General features: G+C 54.5%; 1 protein-coding gene across 1 annotated transcript; it reads left to right on the plus strand.

The window, feature by feature from the left end:
* Positions 1-268: 268 nt before the first annotated feature.
* Positions 269-21,072, plus strand: NANS (N-acetylneuraminate synthase). The gene is made up of 6 exons (XM_004600254.2): positions 269-498; positions 4,241-4,456; positions 13,518-13,617; positions 15,258-15,412; positions 18,671-18,937; positions 20,628-21,072. The coding sequence occupies exons 1-6, from the start codon at positions 367-369 to the stop codon at positions 20,835-20,837; spliced, it is 1,080 nt and encodes a 359-aa protein (XP_004600311.1). The 5' UTR covers positions 269-366; the 3' UTR covers positions 20,838-21,072.
* The last annotated feature ends 1,181 nt before the right edge of the window (positions 21,073-22,253 follow it).

The following is a 22,253-nucleotide window of genomic DNA, read 5'->3' on the forward strand; positions in this document are numbered from 1 at the left end:
CCAGTTTCTCCTGCCGCTCCCCCTGCCACGGCTGCCACCTGTCTGCCTCCTTCCGGACGTTGGCAAGCAGGTGTGCTCTCGGGGACCCGAAGAGCCCCCGGCGCGCGGACGCCGCGGCCCCAGCCCGCGCCCAGCTCCGTAGGATCCGCTTCCCGGTCCGTCTCCGGGCGCCCCGCGGAGACTCCGCCCCCTGCTCCCATTGGCTGGCGAGAGCGAGGCGCGGCGCGCGGATTGGCTGCGCGGCCGGGTGACGTGGCGGGGCCGGCGTGTGAGTGTCGCGGCGCTGCGGGCCCCCGGGGCAGAGGTGGCGGCGGCGGGCGGGGGAGCCGAGTCAGACGCTGCAGAGCCGGAGCGCGAGCCGCCACGATGCCGTTAGAACTGGAGCTGTGTCCCGGGCGCTGGGTGGGCGGGCGGCACCCGTGCTTCATCATCGCCGAGATCGGCCAGAACCACCAGGGCGATCTGGACGTGGCCAAGCGCATGATCCGCATGGCCAAGGTGAGAGGAGAGTGCTGGAAACGGAAGAAGGCTGGAGCGCCCCGGGGTGCCTGTGGGTGGTGGTGGAAGGGTGCGGGGAAAGGGCCACTCTGGGGCGGGGCCCAAAGCGGAGTGGGCGTGGCCTCTCATGGGGGCGGGCCTGGAAATGCTAAGTGGGCGTGGCATCTCGTGTGGGCGGAGCCTGGAGGACCGTTGGGTGGGCGGGGCCTCGTCTAGGGACAGGGCCAGTAAAGCGGGATGGGCGGGGCCGGCGGGGCCTCGTATGGGCCTCGGGGCGGAGCCACCTTCCTCCGCGCGCGCTTTCCCCCCATTCACTCGGGCGTCCCACTTGCCACATTCTTTCCTGAATCCTAAGGAATCTCATCTTCGCACCGCCACCCCCCTGACTTTTGGCATGATCCCAAACTGCCTCTTAACCCAACCTCCTTCGTCCCCTCCTGGCGATTGATTGATTGATTGATTGATTGATTGATCGGATCTCCTTCTGCCCAACCCCTTCGTGGCTCCCTGCTGCCCGTGGAATAGAGTGGAAACCCTTTAGCATAAACTTATCCTAATGACCTGGCCCTACTTAATGCTTTTTACATCCCTGACGTCTTCCAGTGACGACCTGGACTTATTTCCAGGTATTGCCGGAAGCGCTTGGAACTCCGTGTGACAGGTTATATTCCTTGTGTTTGGAGTAGGAAATGATGAAAATGCCAGAATTCGAGGAATGCAAATCCCTCCTCCTGCTTACCAGCTGTGTGAACATGGCCTGGGCTACTGAGTCTCTGTGAGCCTCGTTTCCTCATTTGAAGACTAAGCTTAATAATTGTAGTTCCTGTTTCATCAAATTGTGAGGATCCAGTTAAATCACTTTTCCTTTCTTTGGTTTTTGGCAGCGTTCAGGGGTTACACCTGGCTATACACTCAGGAATTAGTCCTCACGGTGCTGGGGGACCGTATGGGATGCAGGGATGGAACCTGGGTGGGCTGCATGCAAGGCAGGTACCCTAACCACTGTCGGATCACTCCCACCCCTGAAATCACTCTAATTTTAAAGTTCTTAACCCAGCCTCCTTCACCCCCCTTCTGGTGATTGATTGATTGATTGATTGATTGATCAGATTTACTTCTGCCTGACATGCAACACCTCAGATTCAGTTAATGTTAGCTATTAGTGATTAGATGTGGATGAATATTCTTCTTCCTGCTTTTGATAAATCACCCCTGCTCAGGTCTACTTGGGGCTAACCCCCATCCCCATCCCCACCCCATAAGCTCTAGGCTCCAGTAACTTCCCATAGAACTACATTGTCATGATCTCTCTGTTAAACTGTGAGCCCCTAAGATGGGGGTAATTATGTTCTTCATGTCACCCCCAGATCCCAGCACAAAACCTGTGCCTTGATATTGTTTGGTGATTGCTCATTCCATGTTTTTCTTTCTTTCCCTGTTAGTGCTGTTTCTCCAACTCCATTACACGAAATTGGTTTTTTTCTTACTTATTTTTGGATGAACTGGATTTGTGAAGGGCACAGTGGGTAGGGCATTTGCCTTGCACGTGGCCTACCTGAGTTTGATTCCTCCGTTCCTCTCGGAGAGCCTTGCAAGCTACCGAGAGTATCCCGCCCGCACGGCAGAGCCTGACAAGCTACCCGTGGCGTATTCAATATGCCAAAAACAGTAACAACAGGGGCTGGAGCAATAGCACAGTGGGTAGGGCGTTTTTCCTTGCGTGCGGCCGACCCGGGTTCAATTCCCAGCATCCCATATGGTCCCCTGGGCACCACCAGGGGTGATTCCTGAGTGCAGAGCCAGGAGTAACCTCTGTGCATTGCCGGGTATGACCCAAAAACAAAAAAACAAAAACCAAAAAAAACAGTAACAACAAGTCTCAAAAAGGAGTTGTTACTGGTGCCCGCTCGAGCAAATCAATGAGCAACAGGATGACAGTGACATTGATACTGAATCATGAAAATAATGTTTTTTTTGGGATAGGGGGTTGGGTTTGGCAGTACTCAGTGACTATTCCTGAGCCAGGAGTAATTCTTAGTGGTGCTCAGTGCTCTGAGATCCCGATTTGGTCATTGGTACCACATGGTCCCCAGAATCTCACCAGTTAAGCCCTGGAGGCCCTGTAACTGCTGAATGTGGCCTTGGAGACCCCCTTGGAGTCCCCCCACTAGAGTGGCCCAGGTTAGTTCTGGACCCACAAGGCCCAAGAAGCACTGCATCCTCACACCCTGGCAGTGAATTGCCTGTTGACTGATTGTCCCCAGGAAGGATCCCCAGGCCTCCTGAGCACCTCTTAGGGACCCTCTACCCCTGAATTGACCCACCAGAGTCACGATTACTGGGAGAGAGTGGAAGAGCACATGCCTTGTATTCTCAAGACCCTAAGTTCATTCCTTGATAGATACCGTGTTCTCTCTGCCCCGCCACTGCCACACGTAACCTTGATGTCCCAACTCTCCCCTGCCACCACCAAGCCCCACTGGGCGGGGGGGTGACCCATTTTAAGGAGTGATACCAATTACTAACTTTTTAATTTTTTTTTTTTTTTTTTTGCTTTTTGGGTCACACCCAGTGATGCTCAGGGCTTATTCCTCACTCTGCACACAGGAATCACTCCTGGCAATGCTGGGGACCATGTGGGAGGCCAGGGATCGAACCCGGGTCAGCCTCATGTAAGGCTCTATCCTCTGTACTATCGCTCCGGCCCCTGCTAACAATTTTTTTTTTTTTTTTTTGCTTTTTGGGTCACACCTGGCGATGCACAGGGGTTACTCCTGGCTCTGCACTCAGGAATTACCCCTGGCTGTGCTCAGGGGACCATATGGGATGCTGGGATTTGAACCCGGGTCAGCCGCGTGCAAGGCAAACACCCTACCCGCTGTGCTATCTCTCCAGCCCCCCTGCTAACAATTTTTGAGTGCTTGCTGTTTTCTCAAGTGCTGCATGGAGTGGCTTTAAAATGCACCATCTCATTGAATGCCTGCGTGGCCACAAGGGTAGGTGAGGTAGGTTTCTTCTGAGCGGCTCACAGCAGTCAGGAAAACGCTGGCACATCATACCCAAGTCCAGAGCTCTCGGAGTTTTGCTTTTTGCCCCAGGACCTCTTCATGGTGCCTGTCGAAAAGCACCATATAAGGGCTCTGCCATCCATATAGTCCCCTGATCCCTACCCGCTGTGCTATTGCCCCAGCCCATGTAAAAATATTATTTAATGTATTGATTTTGCTGGGCTGGAGCAATAGTGCAGCAGGTAGGGCATTTGCCTTGCACGCAGATGACCCAGGTTCGATTCCTCTGCCCCTCTCACTGAGCCTGGCAGCTACTGAGAATATTGCGCCTGCACGGCAGAGCCTGGCAAGGTACCTGTGGCATATTCAATATGCCAAAAACAGTAACAACAAGTCTCACAATGGAGACGTTATTGGTGCCCGCTCGAGCAAATCGATGACAGTGATGATGACCGTGATTGATTTTGGTGGGGCTCAAACCCGGGGCCCGACCCTGGCCTGGCCTTTTTGTTTTGCGTCTTGAAAGGGTAGAACAGAGGGACAGCATCCCCCAGCCCTGCCCCCCCCACATCCCCAAACCATTTTTCCCTTTAAGACCCCCTTGCTTCTCCTGCTCTCCCTCTTTCTTCTTCGGCGGTTCTTCACACTTCCCCTGCCCGTCGGCGTCTTCAGAGAGACACGCTCACTGCTGTGCCCCCCACCCCACCCCATTTCTCTCCCGCCCCGTGTTGCAGGAGTGCGGCGCCGACTGTGCCAAGTTTCAGAAGAGTGAGCTGGAGCACAAGTTCAACCGGAAGGCCCTGGAGCGGCCCTACACGTCCAAGCACTCCTGGGGCAAGACCTACGGGGAGCACAAGCGGCACCTGGAGTTCAGCCACGCCCAGTACAAGGAGCTGCAGAGCTACGCCCAGGAGGTGGGCATCTTCTTCACCGCCTCGGGCATGGACGAGGTGAGCCCTCCCCTCCCTCTGCGGCCGCTGCTTCCTCCCGCCTCAGGGACGGCCCGCCCGTGGCCCCCTGGTGGCTTTCGTGTGGCAGTCCGGGCGCCGGCCCTTGCTCCCTGGAAACGTTTGTGTATTTTCTGGACCTAAGACTTGCCCAGAGCCTTTCTTTTTTCTTTTTTTATCTGGAGTGAGGTGAAGAGTTGGGTCACACCTGGCAGTGCTCCAGGGCTCGGGGTACCCCTGGCACTGTCCTTGGGCCTCCTCGTGGTGCTTGAGGGACTGTGTGGTGCTGGGGGCAGCATTCCATTCGAAGGCAAGGTGCCTTCACCTTGTGTCAGCTCTTCACCTTCACCCCGGTCCTAGCTCTTCGGCCCCTCCCTGCAGCATTAACCAGGTAAGCGCAGACTGGGGCCGGGGGAGGGGGTTGCAGAGAGGAGGTTTCCGGGAGGAGGGTGGGCAGCAGCCCTTGGTTCTCACAGGAGCCCTGTGCTGAGTGCGAGTGACCGAGGGGTGGGGTGGCAACCAGGATACCTGTGCTTATATCCTGGAAGAGTCCAGCTGGTGCCAAGACTCCGGGCATCTGCTCAGTGCCCTGCCCACGGGCACGTCCTGGTTGCCGAGCCAGAAGGTGGCTCAGGTGACAAGTGCATGCTTCGCAGGCACAGCCCGAGTACAGTCTCCACAGGGGGGCCATCCCAGCCCCCAGCACACTAGGTATAGCCCTGGTGACCCCCAAGCACTGCCATTTTTCTCTATTTATTTATTTATTTTTTGCTTTTTGGGTCACACCTGGCGAAGCACAAGGGTTACTCCTGGCTCTGCACTCAGGAATTACTCCTGGTGGTGCTCAGGGGACCCTATGGGATGCCGGGATTGAACTCAGGTCGGCCGCATGCAAGGCAAACGCCCTGCCCACTGTGCTATTACTTCAGCCCCTGCCTTCTTTCTCTTTCTCCCTCTCTCCCTCCCTCCCTTCTTTTCTTCATATCTTCCTTCCTTCCTTCCTTCTTCCTTCCTTCCTTCCTTTGTATTTTTTTTTTCCGGGGGAGGGGTGGGGCACACCCAGCAGGGCTCACTGCTCAGGGGGTCATTCTTGTGTGTGTGTGTGTGTGTGTGTGTGTGTGTGTGTGTGTGTGTTGGGATTTTTTTGTTTGTTCTTTTTTTCACATCCAGGGGTTACTCCTGGCTCTGCACTCAAGGAATCACTCCTAGTGGCACATGGGGGACCATATGGGATGCTGGGGCTCAAACTTGGGTCAGCTGCATGCAAGGCAAGCTCCCTACCGTGATCACTCTGAGTGCAGCGATCTCTCACATATGTGGTGCAGGGGATTGTGGCAGGATTGGGCATGTGCAAGTCAGTGCCTTAAGCCCTGTGTCTCCAGCCCCTCTGGGGTCACTCGTGTTGTTTTTTATTAACATCTTCTTAAATGTACGAAAGGACATTGCTAAACCACGCAAGTGACAGAAAGGAAAGAGAAAAGCAATATAAGATGGTTAGTGCTTGATGGAGTTGGGTGTGCCTCAGGAGCACTGTGGTGGGAGTAACTCAATAAACCTAAGCTCCCTGCGGGAGGAGCAAGGACAACCCAGTGTTATCCAACAGTGGACTTTTTCTGTTCTTGTACTTCCAACCTACTTTGGTTTTTGTGTTGATGGATCTTTCTTCCTTTGACACACATGGCTCTGAAACTCAAAACCAGGTTGCTGAAGCCACAGAGGTGGCCCAAAGGACCACAGTACCTACTGTGGGTGGGGGAGGCAAGTCTGTCCCCAGCACCACGTGTGGCGCCCACAGCACTGCCTGGAGTAAGCCTTGAGCACAGAGCCACGGGTGGCCCTGAACAACACCAGGTCTAAGCCAAAAAACGAACAAACAAATTTATAACCCCAAAATAAGATTTCAAGACACCAGCCGGGGATATGGCTCAGAGCTAAAAAGCATATGCCTTGAATGCAGGAGGCCTGAGTTCCTTCCCCAGCACAGCAAAATAAATAAATAAATAATAATAAATTAAATTTTAAAAACCAATAGGTCTGCCCAACCACTCCGAGCCTAGCACGACTCTGCCTGCCAGTTGGAGTGTTTCATTCATTTCCGTTACATCTAATGTGGATGGGAAGAGAAGGTGTACATCTACTGTTTTTGCTAGTCGTGTTCATTGTCTTTTGTTCTTTTCTCTTTTCTTCCTCTATTACTATACTCTTTTTTTGTCAAGTAGACATTTTCTAGCGGACCATTGTAATGTCCTTGTATCTTCTTTTTACAATGTAATTTTGGGCTCATTTCTCATCAGCTATCACAGGAATTAAGCTATAGCACATCGGGTAGGGTGTTTGCCTTGCACGCGGCCGACCCAGGTTTGATTTCTCCGTCCCTCTCGGAGAGCCCATCATGTGAAGGCTGTCACTCTGGCGTTAGTGAGTGGGGATGCGCTCCACTCCAGCTGTGAGGGTGGAATAAGACCAATCAGGCTGGAACCATAGCACAGCGGGGAGTGCGTTTGCCTTGCACAAGGCCAACCCCGGGTTCGATCTCTGGCATCCCATATGGTCCCCTGATCACTGCCAGGAATAATTCCTGAGTGCAGAGCCAGGAGTAAGAGCCAGGAGTAACCCCTGAGCACATCTCCGGATGTGACCCAAAAAGAAAAAAAAAAAAAAAGACCCTGACCTCCGACTTCCAAACGCCATCATCAGAGACACTCCCACTGCAGCACCTTTGTCCAAGGCAAGCTGCAAAAACAGGCTCAACATCCAGGTTGGTCCACGGAGTCTTCAACACCTTATGTTTATGATTCACTACTGTGATATAATAGGTGCTTAAAACAATTTTTTTAAAAAATGAGGTTTGGGGCCAACTCCAGCTGTGCTCAGGGATCAATTCTGGTGGTGCTCAAGGGATCGTGTCTGGTGCAGTGGTTTGAACCCAGGTCAGTGGGGTGCAAGGCAAGTGCCTTACCCACTGTACTGTCTCTCCACCTCCTCCTCGAAGCTCGAGGTCCTTCCCTGGGGGCGCAAAGGAACCAGTCTCAGTACTTGCCATTGTTTCTCTCTCCTCCCCTCGACATGGATGCGGGGCACAGTTTCTTTGTTGTTATTTTCTTTCCAGAACACGCTTTTCAGTCCCCACCCCCAATTTTTTCTGCACGCGTTATGATTCTATGTGACCACTTCCTGCCGGGTTCCAGGTGAGTCTCTGTCTCCGGGATCCTGTGCCGGCTGCCCGGTTCCCCCACAGGGTGGAGCCACAGACCTTTTCCTTCACATGTGGTCCTCTCAGTCAGGGGTGCCTCACCTGCTTTCACATTTACGCTGACGCTTTGGAGCACCTTGTTTTCACTCCAGGCTCAGAGTAGAACTCCCAACTTTCCAAACCTATCCCTCAGACACCTTCACCTTTTTTTTTTTTCTTTTTGGGTCACACCCGGCGATGCTCAGGGGTTACTCCTGGCAGTGCTCAGGGGACCATATGGGATGCTGGGAATCGAACCCGGGTCGGCCGCGTGCAAGGCAAACGCCCTACCCGCTGTGCTATCGCTCCAGCCCCACCTTCACCTTTCCTTACAGAATGCTCAAACTCAGTGTTCTCAGGTCTCCTGATGCTCCTTCCTCAAAGGAGAATCTGGCATGAGGGTCCTGTTCCCAACGAGCTGAGAGCCTAACGCAAAGGGGGGAGGTGGGTGGGAAGCATATACTCTAATGAACGCAACACAAAAAACAGGGCAGCCTGAATTAGGAGACTGTTGTTAGGGCTGGGGGTGTGGGAGAAGGGGCACCTAAAGGAAGTCGTTCTCTTGGGTGCAGGTCAGCCACCTCCTGGCTGTCTCCTGGATTGCTGCAGGTGACGGAGACCCACCCGTGGAGAGGCACGGGGAGTTTGGGGCTGCTGAAGTCTGCCACGAGCACCTCTGCACGCAGCGCAGGAGTTCAGGGTGAGCGAGGGGATTGCTCTCTGCAGGGCAGGCAGGTCAGTCCTTCCTCGCCTCCGCCCGGGTGATGAGGGCTCGGTTCGCCTGCCCTCGCAGCAGAGACTTGCAGGAAGGAGGTGAATCGTGAAGCCACACAGCTGGGAGGGCGCTTGCCCTGCACGTGTCTGACTTGATTCCGTACCTGGGTCTCTGTAGCCCACCAGGAGTGATCTCTGAGCACTGCCAGGTGTGGCTCCAAACCCAAACCAAAGCAGGAAAGACAGAGGGAAAGGGGACGAGACACGCTCAAGGGGGGCATTGGAAGTACATGTCTCTAGGGGAGCAGCAGGGGTGCAGGTGGATCCCCCCTAGCAGAGGGTGTCCCAGCCTAAGCTGAGGTGTGGATGAGCCCCTAAAGGGGGATGCCTGCGTTTGCTGCTGCCGTGTGGCGTGCTGTAGCCCCCCTCCCTCCTTGGGCTCTCTATTAATAAAGTTATCAAGGAGGAGAGTGTGGAACTGTCAAGGGTCTTTGATGTCTTCAGTGTGGCCTTTCTTGGGTGGGGAAAGGGAAGGAGCCACACCCGGCAGTGCTTAGGGCTTGCTCCTAGCTCTGTGCTCAGGGATCATTCCTGGTGGGGCCAGGGATGGAACACAGGTCAGCCATATGCAAGGCAAGCGCCTTAACCTGCTGTTGGTGCCTGCAGAAGCTTCTCGGTGCAGCCAATGCCCAGGGTGGTACTTCTGCCCCTCAAAGGGTCTCTGGCGTTCTCAGTGGGTTTCTGTGTTTCACAGACCTCCGTGCACACCTTCGGGCTGCTTTGGCTTGGAGACATGGTGATTTTTCTTCTTTTTTCTTTTGATCCACATTGCCAGGGCCTGACCTGTCCTCTGCCTGCAGCTCTGTCAATAATAATTTCAGTTGCACAATGTTCCGATACCACACACACCGCCAGTGTCTCAACGTCCCTTCCCACCCCAAACCCCTCCTCACTTGGCAAACTTAAAAAAAAAATTATTATAGTTTGGGTCAGGTGTTTGCCATAATGTTAATGCTCCCCATCCCCTCCCCCTCACCAGAGCACCCAAGATCCTCCATCAGTGCCCTTCGATTACTTCCCGTTATTGTTTCTACCAACGCTCTACCCCTCAACTTGGCATTCGCAGTTCTGTAATCTGGGACCAGGGGGTTATTATCATTGGAAACCTTCCAGTCCCGTGACTGTCAGAGAGATGGCATGAGTGGAAGCATGTAGCGTTTACCCTCCCTCTGGCTCAACTGCATTGATCGCAAAGCCCTCCAGTTCCATCCAGTTTGCAGCAAGTGGCATGATTTTGTCTTTTTTTTTTTTTTGGGGGGTCACACTCGGCGATACTCAGGGGTTACTCCTGGCAGTGCTCGGGGAACCATATAGAATGCCGGGGATTGAACCCGGGTTGGCTGTGTGCCAGGCAAATGCCCTCCCCTGCTGTACTATTGCTCCAGCCCCTTGTCTTTTTTTTTTCTCCACACACACTCAGGGGAGCTCAGAGTTTACTCCTGGCAGGCCTCGGGGGACCATGTGTGGTGCTGGGGGTCAGCCAGGTGCACAGACAAGTGACCTTACCCACTATCCTGGTGCTCCCGCCCAGGATGGAAGGATCTGGATTCTTCTGTAGCTGCATCCAGATGGCAGTTGTCTGGGTGGCCACAAGGTGGGGCTGGTTCACCAGGAGGACATGGGAAGCCTGTGCCTTTCCCGTCCCAGCAGGGATGCGAGCTGCCCTCCGCAGCCTAGAAAGCTGCTCTCAGGCCAGTCTTTAGGGTTGGCCACGAGGGAGGCCATTCTGAGTGCAGCCACTTGACTGGAGTGACTTCTCGCCTGGCCTGTGGGCAACACAGGGACCTTCAAGCAGAAGCAGGCTGATTTTTTTTTCTTTTTTTTTGCTTTTTGGGTCACACCCAGCGATGCTCAGAGGTTACTCCTGGCTTTGCACTCAGCAATTACTCCTGGCGGTGCTCGGGGGACCATATGGGATGCTGGGGATCGAACCCAGGTCGGCCTCGTGCAAGGCAAACACCCTACCCGCTGTGCTATCGCTCCGGCCCCACAGGCTGATTTGTTTAGGGGGAGCCATGCCCTATCCCCCCCGGACCCCTCATGCTCAGTGCTTTCTTGTCACTCTGCTTTCAGGAATCACTCCTGTCCGGCTCAGGGCACTATGGGGTGGGGGGGGGGGTGCCAGGGACTGAACCCGGGTTGGCCACATGCAAGGCAAGTGCCTTACCCCCTGCACTATTGTCCAGCCCCAGAAGCAAGTTGATTTCGAGGCAGCAGACAAAAGGGTCTTTCCATCCTTTTCCTTTGCACCCCGCCTGCTGGAGTTTCAGGCCTGGCCTGGTAGCTACTCAGGAGGTGATTCTGGGACGGATTTACCGAGTACAGACTCTCGGGCACTGACGGAATCAGAGTTTGCATCTCATTAGAGCCCCGAGAGGCTCCTGCGCAGAGTTTATTGGGAGGAGACTGCCCGAGCTTATCTGGTCTTCAGACTTATTTCTGAAATAATTGGTATTTCATGAGCTCAGTTCTATCCACTTCTGATCATACGAGTGTGTGTGCATGTGCGCGTGCGTGCGTGCGCTCGCTCACGAGTGATGTCGGGAATTGACCCCAGGACTTCACATTTGCAAGGCCAGTGCGCTGACGTTAAGCTGCATCCCCTGCCCATCCCTTCTTGTATAATCTTTACTTTGATAATTTCCCCCTCCTTCCCCTGCACCGTTGCCGCCATGTGTGTGAGGCTCGCCAGGGCAGTGCGTTGGGCCCCGAGGCTCCCACGGTTGGCCGCAGTGCACGTGGGGGTGGTGTGTCGCTGCATTCTCATGCAGGCGCTCTCCGTGGTCCCACTGGGATGGGGTGCTTGCAGGCCTTCTTCAGGGGCCACGCCCCTCTCAGCTGTGGTGCTCACCCAATCCTGGCTGCAGTGCGGGAGTCAAAGACAGCTGAATTGCCAGGGGGCAGCTGGCGTGGCAGTACTGTAGCACTGTCATCCATTGTTCGTCAATTTGCTCCAGCGGGCACCAGTAACGTCTCCATTGTGAGACTTGTTACTGTTTTTGCCATATCCAATACACCATAGGGAGCTTGCCAGGCTCTTCTGTGAGGGCGGGATACTCTCGGTAGCTTGCCGGGCTCTCTGAGAGGGGCAGAGGAATCAAACCCGGCTCGGCTGCATGCAGGGCAAACACCCTACCCATTGTGCTATCACTCACCTGAGGTTAAACTCCCACCTTCCACTCGGATCCAGGCCCCCCCACGGCCACTGAGCTGTCCCTACGGGGCGCCCAGCGTGTCACTTTGCAATTTTCACATGTTTTGAACATGTGAGGCCCTGAGTTTCATCCCTGGCACCACAAAATAAATGAATAGAGTGAAAGGTTTGGGAGTTTTTATAATTCGACAGCAAACATTTCTCTCTCTTTTTTTTTGGGGGGGGGGGTCATACCTGGTGATGCACAGGGGTTAACTCTGCTCGGGGGACCATGTGGGAATTCCCATGCTGGGAATCGAACCCGGGTTGGTCGCATGCAAGGCAAACGCCCTAGGTGCTTTGCTATCACTCCAACCCCAGCAAACATTTCATTTTTTTTTTCCTTCTGGCTTTTGGACCACACCTGTTGTGCTCAGGGCTTACTCCCGGCTCTGCGCTCAGTGATCACTTCTGGAGGGCTCAGAACCACGTGGGGTGCTGAGGACTGAACCCGGGCTGGCTGTGTGTAGGACAAGTGCCCCACAGGTACTGTTGCTCCCGCTCCACGGTCTCATTCTTTTGTTTTGCTTTGTTTGGGGCCACTCTGGGCTCTGTGCCCAGGGGTCACTCCTGTGAGGCGGGAGGCAACCCATATGGGATTCCAGGGAGTGAACCTGGGCCAGCCTCATGCAAGGCACCTGCCCGACCCACTGTGTTATCATTCGGGTCCCCCAAGATTTACTCTTACATATCTGCCACACCCTCCATTCCTTCCGCTATGATTGGCTGTCATGGGCCAGTATCCTGAGGGGAGCCCGTGAGTCCTGGCTAAGGGGAAGAGGGCCCCTGAGGGTCCCCTCAAAGAGGAACTGAGGTTTGCTTTTTTCCTGTGGGCAACCTGCTGGGGACTGACAGGGCTTGGCTTGTGGGTCCTGTGTGGTCGTGGTGTCGGGCTGGCTGTGCTGCGCTCTGTGTCTGCTCAGGGCAAGGCCTGAGGCTGGCCCCGGGTACAGGGTCAGGCACCGGGGACCATGTTCCTTTTCTCACTGCCTGTATTTCTGGGTCAAGATGAGCTCGAGGGGCCGGAGCAATAGTCCAGCAGGGAGGGCGTTTGCCTTGCACACAGCTGACCCAGGGCTGATCCCCGGCATCCCATGTGGTCCCCTGAGCACTTCCAGGAGTGATTCCTGAGTGTAGAGCTAGGAGTAAGCCCTGAGCATCGCCGGGTGTGACCAAAAAGCAAAAAAAAAATAAAATAAAATCTTCTCATGATGTTTTTGTGTGGCGCTGGTACCTTAGGAAGGGCTGGCTGGCCTGGACTGTGATTTCTTTGATTTTTTTTTTGGGGGGGGGGAGTGGGGAGCACACCTGGAAGTGCTCAGGGCTTTCTCCTGGCTCTGCACTCAGGGATCACTCCTGGCAGGGCTCAGAGACCATGTGGGGTGTCGGGGATCGGATCCGGGTGGGCCGAGAACAAGGCGAGCATCCTCCCCACTGTGCTGTCGCCCTGGCCCAGGCCTGTGGAAGTATATACACATTCCTGTCTGCGTCTCAAGCAGGTGTCTTTGCACGAACACGCACAAGTGCACAGGTGGGCACCAACAACAGGACGTCTGAATCTGGGCGTGATGACCATCTGCTTTCAAGAGTTTTTTTATTATTTTGGACCACACCTAGCAGTGCTCAGGAGTTGTTCCTGGCTCTGCATGTAGGAATTTCTTCTGGCAGTACTTGGAGGGTACTGTGTATGTAGGATGCTGTGGATCAAACTCTGGTCAGCTGCATACAAGGCAGATGCTCCGTCACCTGCTGTACTATCACTCTGGCCCCCTCAAGATGTCCCAGTGCCTCCCCTTGGGCTTGTCTGTGGAGGGGCTGTGTTCTTGAGCAAAGGTGAGAAAGAGTTTCTTCTTCGATTTCTGTAGATGGCGGTTGAGTTCCTGCATGAACTGAACGTTCCATTTTTCAAAGTTGGATCTGGGGACACTAACAATTTTCCTTATCTGGAAAAGACGGCCAAGAAAGGTGAGTGCTGCATTTCTGCCCTCAGATGAGGACCCAAACCTTCAATCGTTTTTACTTCTGTAGCAACTAATGAGTCTTATGAAAACAGACTTTAGGAACCTTTTCCCATTCAGCATACATTGAGTGTGTAAATACTTCCTCGGGTACTGAAAAGGAAACAGGTGAAGGATCAGATGGTTTTATAAGGATTTTCTGGTAGGGCTGGAGTGGGTGGGACATCTGGCACACAGCTAACCTGGGTTCTATCCCCATCACTATGTGTGGTCCCCTGAGTGCCTCCAGAGGTGATCCCTGAGCACAGTTGGGTGTGGCTGAAAAGCTTGGGGAAAAAATGTAGGGGGAGCGTCAAGGATGGAACTTAGGGCCTTGTCCATGCTAGGCACTCAGCTACAAACATCCCAGCACCTTGTAAGAATTCTGTTTGTGGGGCTGGAGCAATAACAGAGCAGATAGGGTGTTTGCCTTGCATGAGGCCGACCCGGGTTTGATTCCCAGCATCCCATAGGGTCCCCTGAGCACCTCCAGGAGTAAGTCCTGAGTGCAGAGCCCGGAGTGACCCCTGTGCATTGCCGGGTGTGACCCAAAAAGCAAAAAAAAAAAAAAAAAGAATTTTGTTTGTTTGGAGGCCACACGCAGTGGTGCTCAGAACTTACTCCTGGCTCTATACTCAGAAACACTCCTGGCATGTGCGGGTGTGGGGGGCTATATGAGATGCTGGGGATCAGATGTGGGTATGCCGCATGCAAGGCCAATGCCCTACCTGCTTGGACTATCTCTTTGGCCTAACTTCTAAGGATTTTTTGTTACAGCTTTTGAGCCATACCCAGCCTTACTGGGAGTAGGTACTCAGGGGTCACTCCTGCTGGTGCTCAGCGCAGAGGCGGGGGTGGAATGTGGACCCCTCCACCCCCAGCACCTGCAGACCATGCATTCTGGCCCTCTGAACCATCTTTAAAAAAAGGTGAGATAAATCACATAGAGGAGTATGGCGCAGATTCTGTGGAGGCTGTGAGTTTTGAGAAACATTCTGTATGATATTATAACAACGATCTTATTCGCTCTGTTGGGAGTATTGAGGCTCAGCGGAGTGGAGTACCCAGAACCCGCACACCCCAGTTTGTAAGGTGGTTTTACAAGGTGCCTCTGGCATCGGCGACTCACAGCGACCCCCGCCCTAAGCAGGCCCCCTCTGACCGATCGACTGTGATGCCTCCTGCTTTTGTCCCAGGAGGCGGCAGCTGTGGGCTCCATGGGGACGCACAGTGTGGGATACAGCCACACACTGTGCGTCCCCTGCCCCTGGCCAATGCCTGCCCCTCCCTCCCCTCCCCCCAACCCCCCGTCAACTGGGCTGAAGCCCTGTTGGGTTTTTTTTTTTTTTTTGCTTTTTTGGATTACAGCCAGCGATGCACACGGGTTACTCCTGGCTCTGTACTCAGGAACTACTCCTGGTGGTGCTCGGGGGACCATACGGGATGCTGGGAATCGAACCCAGGTTGGCCGAGTGTGAGGCAAATGCCCTCCCTGCTATGCTATCGCTCCAGCCCCTGAAGCCCTCTTTGGAGAGCCACTCACTCAGCTCAGCTGCCCGGGTCAGCCCCCACCCAGGCAGTGCTGATGCGCGGGGTTGGGCTCCGCAGGCCGCCCCATGGTCATCTCCAGCGGCATGCAGTCCATGGACACCATGAAGCAAGTCTACCAGATCGTGAAGCCCCTGAACCCCAACTTCTGCTTCCTACAGTGCACCAGCGCCTACCCGCTCCCGCCGGAGGACGTCAACCTGCGGGTCATCTCGGTGAGTGGCCGGGACGGTGCTGGCCGCCCAGGGCGCTCCTCCCTCAGGGGTTGAGTGTGGGTCAGGTTTGGGGGCCATGAGCTGCCCCAGCTTGGTGATGCTTAGAGAACCGGGGAGGCTGTGGGATGCGGCCGCAGGGCACGGCCTCTCACCTTTGTCCAGCCCGGATACAACCTGCTTCCTGACCGGAACTGTAGCCAGTTTCGATGTGCTTTGAATCAGAGCATGTGGCCGGAAAGTCTCTCTCACAGTATCAAACCAGAACCGCTGTGTAGCTAAGGGAGCATGCTGCAGAGAGCCTTTATAAAGGACACGTCTGCGGTCCTTCTTACTTCTCCCAGGACAAAGTAAGGAGTCCACAGTAATTACCTGTATACATTGTCTCACACACACACATATAGCACACACGCATAGAGAGAATACATATATGGAGAGAATATATATATATATGTGTATATATATGGAGAAATAGAGAATAGATATACATATACATATATATATACACACACATATATATGGAGATAGAGGCAGGGGTTTCTGGGGCGGGAGGCCATAGTACAGGGGTTGAGCCATGTGCTTTGCATATAGGCAGCCCCAATTTGATCTCTGGTATTGCATATGGTCCAGGTGATCCCTGCGCAGAGCCACAAGTAAGCCCTCAGCACCACTGGTGCGGCCCCAAAACCAAAACCAAAAAGGCAATCAATCATTTTTAATTTTGCAAAATACCATTTTCAAAACATCAGAAACTTTACCATTCTGAGTGAGTGGTAGAGCAAAAGGGGTGAGTGGAAGTAGATTTTTGTACATTTTACCATATAGTTTTCATATTTAACACAGAATTTTATTATTTTTATTATTATTATTATTATTATTATTATTATTTTGCTTCTTGGGTCACACCCAGCGATGCTCAGAGGTTACTCCTGGCTCTGCACTCAGGAATTACTCCTGGCGGTGCTTGGGGGACAATATGGGATGCCAGCGATTGAACCCGGGTCGGTCACATGCAAGGCAAACGCCCTACCCGCTGTGCTATCACTCCAGCCCCTTTATTATTATTATTATTTTAAATTTTTTTATTTTTTTGCTTTTTGGGTCACACCCGGCAATGCACAGGGGTCACTCCTGGCTCTGCACTCAGGAATTATTCCTGGCGGTGCTCAGGGGACCATATGGGATGCTGGGATTCGAACCCAGGTCGGCTGCGTGCAAGTCAAACGCCCTACCCGCTGTTCTATTGCTCCAGCCCCGAATTTTATTATTTTTTGGTATGTTTTGGTTTTGGGGACACAGCAATTCTCCTGGCTTTGTTTCAGGGAATCACTGTTTTTTTTTTAAGATCATTTTTTGTTTTGTTTTTGTTTTGTTTGTTTGTTTGGGGGACCATACCCTGGCTTTGCACTCAGGGATCACTCTTGGCAGGGCTCAGGGGACCATATGGGATGCTGGGGATTGAACACAGGTCGGTCTCAGGCAAGGCAAGAGCCCTACCCGCTGTACTGTCTGTCCAGCCCTGAATATAGGATTGTATTTGTTTTGGTTTGGGAGGAGCACTCCCAATTATGCCCTGAATTAACTCCTGGCTCTACACACAGAAATTACTCCTGGTGGTGCTAGAGGTACCCTAGGGGTTGCCCCGGGGATCAAACCCAGGTTGTTCATATGCAGGAAAAATGCCCTTCCCACTGAACTGTCTCCCCAGCCCTACGTGCCTTTTTTTTTTTTTTTTTTGCTTTTTGGGTCACACCCAGCGATGCTCAGAGGTTACTCCTGGCTCTGCACTCAGGAATTACTCCTGGCAGTGCTCAGGGGACCATATGGGATGCTGGGAATCAAATCCGGGTTGGCTATGTGCAAGGCAAATGCCCTACCTGCTGTGCTATCACTCCAGCCCCCCACGTGCCTTTTCAATCGAGACTTTGCCTCTTAGTTCTGGCAGCCTCTGCTCTGTTGCCTGCTCACCGCTAAATCATGTTATTTAAAACCATTAAGCATGCTTTTTATTAGACATGATTTTTCAGAAGCTCAAGCAGCTCTAAATTATCGAACACAGGAAGTAAACTTGTCTGGGCTCGCTCCTCGAGCCCGTGTCCTCCCTGGAACACGCACCTCAGTGCTGATCTCGATGTTTCTTTGCTTGCCTGTTTCTGCGCTGGAGAAGCCTGTGCTCTCTCTTGAATATGTATTTCTCCCTTTCCTCCCTCTAACATCTTTTGTTTGTTTATTTTGGCGTTTGGGCCACATCAGCAATGCTCAGAGTTTGCTCCTGGCTCTGTGCACAGGAGTTACTCCTGATGGTGTTTGGGAGCCGGTAAGGGATTCCTGGGGTCAAACCTGGGTTGGCCGTGTGCAAGGCAAATGCCCTACCTGCTGTATGATCACATTCCTGCCTCCCCCTCATTTTTATAAATAAATTGCAATAAAATGCATCTTGCTTCACACACACACACACACACACACACACACACACACACACACACACACACAAAATAAAAGTGAATTCCTCTATAACCTCCCCCCCCGCCCCAAGACTGCCGTGATTAATAATTGTGTGGGGACCCCAGATCCTTCCTCCAATTCTTTCTCTATGGAGCCTCGTCCCCCTTCCCTACTGCACCTCCCAGGGCCCACATCTCCCACTCAAGAGTGACGGTGCCAGCCCATATTCCAGCAGGTTCCACAGCCGACTTCTCTGCCCTGCGGCCGGCACACCCTTTTGTCATCACACCCCCAAAACCAGTCTCTGTCCTGTTCTCTCCATGAGCCCCGTCTGGGGCTTACTGCTCTCCCCAAACTCTGTCCACGCTCCCCGGCACGGCTCACAAGGCTTAGAAGACCCTCTTTCGCCCAGTGAATTATAGATCGCTGGTTAATTATTTAGCCTCTCCACCAAAGGATTGTGGTGAGATCGAGCGGTCTGTATTATTGATGATAATATTTGCACAGAGCATAATTTTCAACAGCTCGGGCTAATTAAGTGTGACCGACGGCTGTTTGGATGCGTTTACGCCTTTGGTTGGAGTTCAGTGATGATTCCTGGCACCATGGGACATTCCTCAGAGCAGGCATTACTGGGGAGCACTGGCAGTGTGGGCAGTGCGCCGAGTGCTTTCCAGGCGTCTCCAGCCCCCAGCGGAGAGCGGCCTGAGGACCCGGGGACTGCCTGCGGTCCCACAGGGGAGCCTGGCTCCCACGCAGAACACAGCCTCGAACCTCTTCCTTTCACCCCCTCCCCCTCCCACCCCCGTTTTAAAGGAGTATCAGAAGCTCTTCCCTGACATCCCCATTGGGTACTCCGGGCACGAGACGGGCATCGCCATCTCGGTGGCCGCCGTGGCGCTGGGAGCCAAGGTGTTAGAGCGCCACGTGACTCTGGACAAGACCTGGAAGGGCAGTGACCACTCGGCCTCCCTGGAGCCCGGGGAGCTGGCGGAGCTGGTGCGGTCCGTGCGCCTCGTGGAGAGGGCCCTGGGCTCCCCGACCAAGCAGCTGCTGCCCTGCGAGATGGCCTGCAACGAGAAGGTGGGTTCCGCCAGTCCTGCAGGGGGCGGGTGGGGGGTGGGGGGCACCTAATCTGGGAGGACTCCTCAAGGACTCCTGGCAGGCAGAGCCAGTACCAACCTGAGCCCAGGCGTGTGGCAGGAGTGGAGAGAACGCTGTGCCAGTCTGCTGTGTCTGGGGGGAGCCTTAATGGTTTCTCTAGCCACTGAGGAGCAGGTGACAGTTTCCCGCCGTGTCCCCGAAGCCGATGGCTTGCCGGGGTCTTCTCGTTTGAGAGGCGGCAGGAAGGTGAGGGCTGCCTGAATCTGGGGTTCCCTGGAATAATGAAGACTTGAGAGATGCTTGGGGATCCCATCAGACAGTGGGAGAAAGTCCTGTGATGCAGCGGCGTCCCTGCAGCAGCAAAGGTTCTGGAAGGTTCTAGAAGGTTCTGTTGGCTGCCCATAGTTGGTGGAGGATGGGGCCGGCACTTCCTTAGCATCATTACTGGTGGCACTGACCTTCAAGACAGATGACAGCGAGGCCAAGGAAAACGGCCGCACACTGACCGCAAGAGCTGGGAGACAGGGGCCTGGACCTGTCTTGCCTCTGAGGCAGAGAGCCAGGCACCCGGGGCTGGTGGGCTGCAGGTGGCCCCCTCGTCAGCTTTCCTCTAGAGGCAAGGATTAGACGCCTGGCATGAGTGACGGTGTTGTCATCTTTTATTCTAGTGTGTCCCCATCCTCTATGCAGCCGATCACCAGTGAAAGATGCGCACCCAGTTCACCAGGGGAGGAGCCCAGTGCGGGGGCCAGGGAGACAGGGCAGGGCGTCAGGGCACTGGCCTTGCATGCAGACTGACTCGATCCCCAGCACCCCATAGGGTCCCCCGAGCCATGCCAGGAGTAAACCCTGAGCATGGCCAGGTGTGGCCCCCAAGCCCACCTCCTCCTAAGGAAAGCATGAGGAACAAATGACCCAAGAGAGGAAAGGGGAGCCGGAAAGCGTCCTCGCTGCAGCGAGCCCTTCATCGGGTTGGCGCCTTGGGCTGCCCGAGGGAAGGGTGGCCTGCGGGAGGTGCCCGGCCCAGCACCGATTGGGTCCTGGCTCTGGATTGGAAACGGGAGGGGTTCCATTGGAAACCACAGGGAGTCGTGCAGTGGTGTAGGAGATGGCTTCGAAGAATGGATAGGAACGCTGAGCGTGAGCTGCAGGTCTGATCATGCCCCTCGCCCACGCTTCCTGGGAGCCCCCATATGCCGTACACTCAGCAACCCCAGAGCCCTCGTCTCCCCCATTCATGCCTCTCACGGCTCAGGCCCAGCAGTGACAAATGTTCGGCCTCTCAGCCTCCCCAGGCCCAGAACACCATCTCACTTGTTGAAATTAGATGGCAGCGGTCGTCCCACCCTTGATGGAGTGAGAGTTAAAGCCCCGGGCAGCTGGCTGACGAGAGACACTCTCACCGCCCTTTATCTGGAGCCAGCTTGTGCCTGGCTGGCAGGGATTTGGACTTAGCCCTCTGCTCTGCTCATCAGCACATAGTTCCTACCCCCCCCCCGCCCCCGCTCCCGAACTGTGGGCTGACCTCGCCACTCAGGCAGCGGGGAGAGCAGCCCTGCCCCCAGTCCCACGGCGCCTCGTGCAGGCCGGTCGGGGCCCTCGGGGAAAAGAGCAGCGGGCACCAGCCACCAGTGTGGGGCAGCCACTGAGTCTTTGGGTCTGTCCACAGCTGGGCAAGTCGGTGGTGGCCAAAGTGAAAATTCCGGAAGGCACCATTCTAACCCTGGACATGCTCACCGTGAAGGTGGGTGAGCCTAAAGGCTACCCCCCTGAAGACATCTTCAGCCTGGTGGGCAAGAAGGTCCTGGTCACCGTGGAGGAAGACGACACCATCATGGAAGACTCGGTAGAAAATCACGGCAAAAAGATCAAGTCTTAGGAGCCGGAGTGATGGGACAATGAGTAAGGCGCTTGCCTTGCATGTGGCCGGCCCAGGTTCTATCCCTGGCACCCTGTATGGCGCCCCGAGCACAGCCAGGAGTGATACCTGAGTGCAGAGCCAGGAGTAAGCCCTGAGCACTGCTGGGTGTGGCCCCAGCCTTCCCACCACCACCGGTCCACCTCCCCTATATACCCCCAAATCAAGATTCAAAATAAAAGGCCATTTTTCTGAATTCTGAAGTGCCTTGCTGCTACCATCTGGTGTCAACTGGTGGGGGTGGGGGTGCTGGTAGGGTCCCCAGGGACTCAGCTTTCACTCACCCCCTGTCTTGGGGAACAAGCCCAGTGGGGCTGATGGAGGGGCTGCCCTCAGCCACCACCCTACCCTCCAGACTCTGGGGAACTTGGGTCCTCCTCACTCAGTCTCGGTTTTGACTGCCCACAAAGACATCCCCTGAGGTCAGAGCGTCCCTCTCTCCCAGTTGCTCCCCAATCCCCCTGTGCACCCCTGAGCTCTGAGTCCCGTCCGTGGTGCAGAGACCACTGGTCAAAGGGTCTGGGACGAGCGGCGGGGCGGGGTGGGGGGGCGGGGGGAGCAGAGCAATGCCACATGCACATATCCTGCCGTGGGCATGGAGAGGGACAGGGCACACGTCTCTCATTTCCACGACAGCGAGGGCCACCAGGCCCCTTTTTGAAACAGCCCAGTGCCCTCCCTCCCGGGGCCTCACACCGGGGCAGCTTAGTGGCTCACACTAAGGTCAGGGGATATGGCTGGCCCCTGGGAAAGTCAAGCAGCACAAGAGACATGGCAAGTGTGAGTTTCCATGTATTTGCAGCCTGTGACAACTCTTGAGTTTTGTGTCAGTGCCCATGTCAGCCTTTGCCAAATCTAGAATGTAACTACAAACCTGGTTATCAGGGAATAACGTGCACTGGATCAGTAGCAGCTTTCCACAATGTCATCTCTCCACTTTTTTTTTTTTTTTTTTGCTTACATGCTAGGAATTGAACCCCACCTTTTGTTCTTTTTCTTGGGGGAGGGCGGTGGTCATACCTGGCGGTGTCAGGGACTGTTTCAGACTCTGTGCCAGGGGTAGCTCCCAGCAGTGCTTGAGGACCACATGAACCCACTCAAAGCCTGGTCAGCCCCCTGATCTCTCTCTGGCTCGGCCTCTTTGTGTTGAACCAATGCTGGGATTAATGATTTTTTAAATTTTTTTAAGTGTGAGTTCAGATACTTGCTCTTCATATTGGATCTTGGTTAGTGTCACTCCTTTGATCAAAGTGTGTGTGAGGGGCCGGGGAGACAGCTCAGGTCTTGCACGTGCAGGAGCCTGAATTCTCTCCTTGGCATTGCTTCGGCCTCTGCCCCGACCCACCACTCACGGTGCCCCAGCACTGTCGGGCCCTG

The sequence above is a fragment of the Sorex araneus genome, chromosome 1, assembly GCF_027595985.1.
Source record: "Sorex araneus isolate mSorAra2 chromosome 1, mSorAra2.pri, whole genome shotgun sequence".
Taxonomy (NCBI): domain Eukaryota; kingdom Metazoa; phylum Chordata; class Mammalia; order Eulipotyphla; family Soricidae; genus Sorex; species Sorex araneus.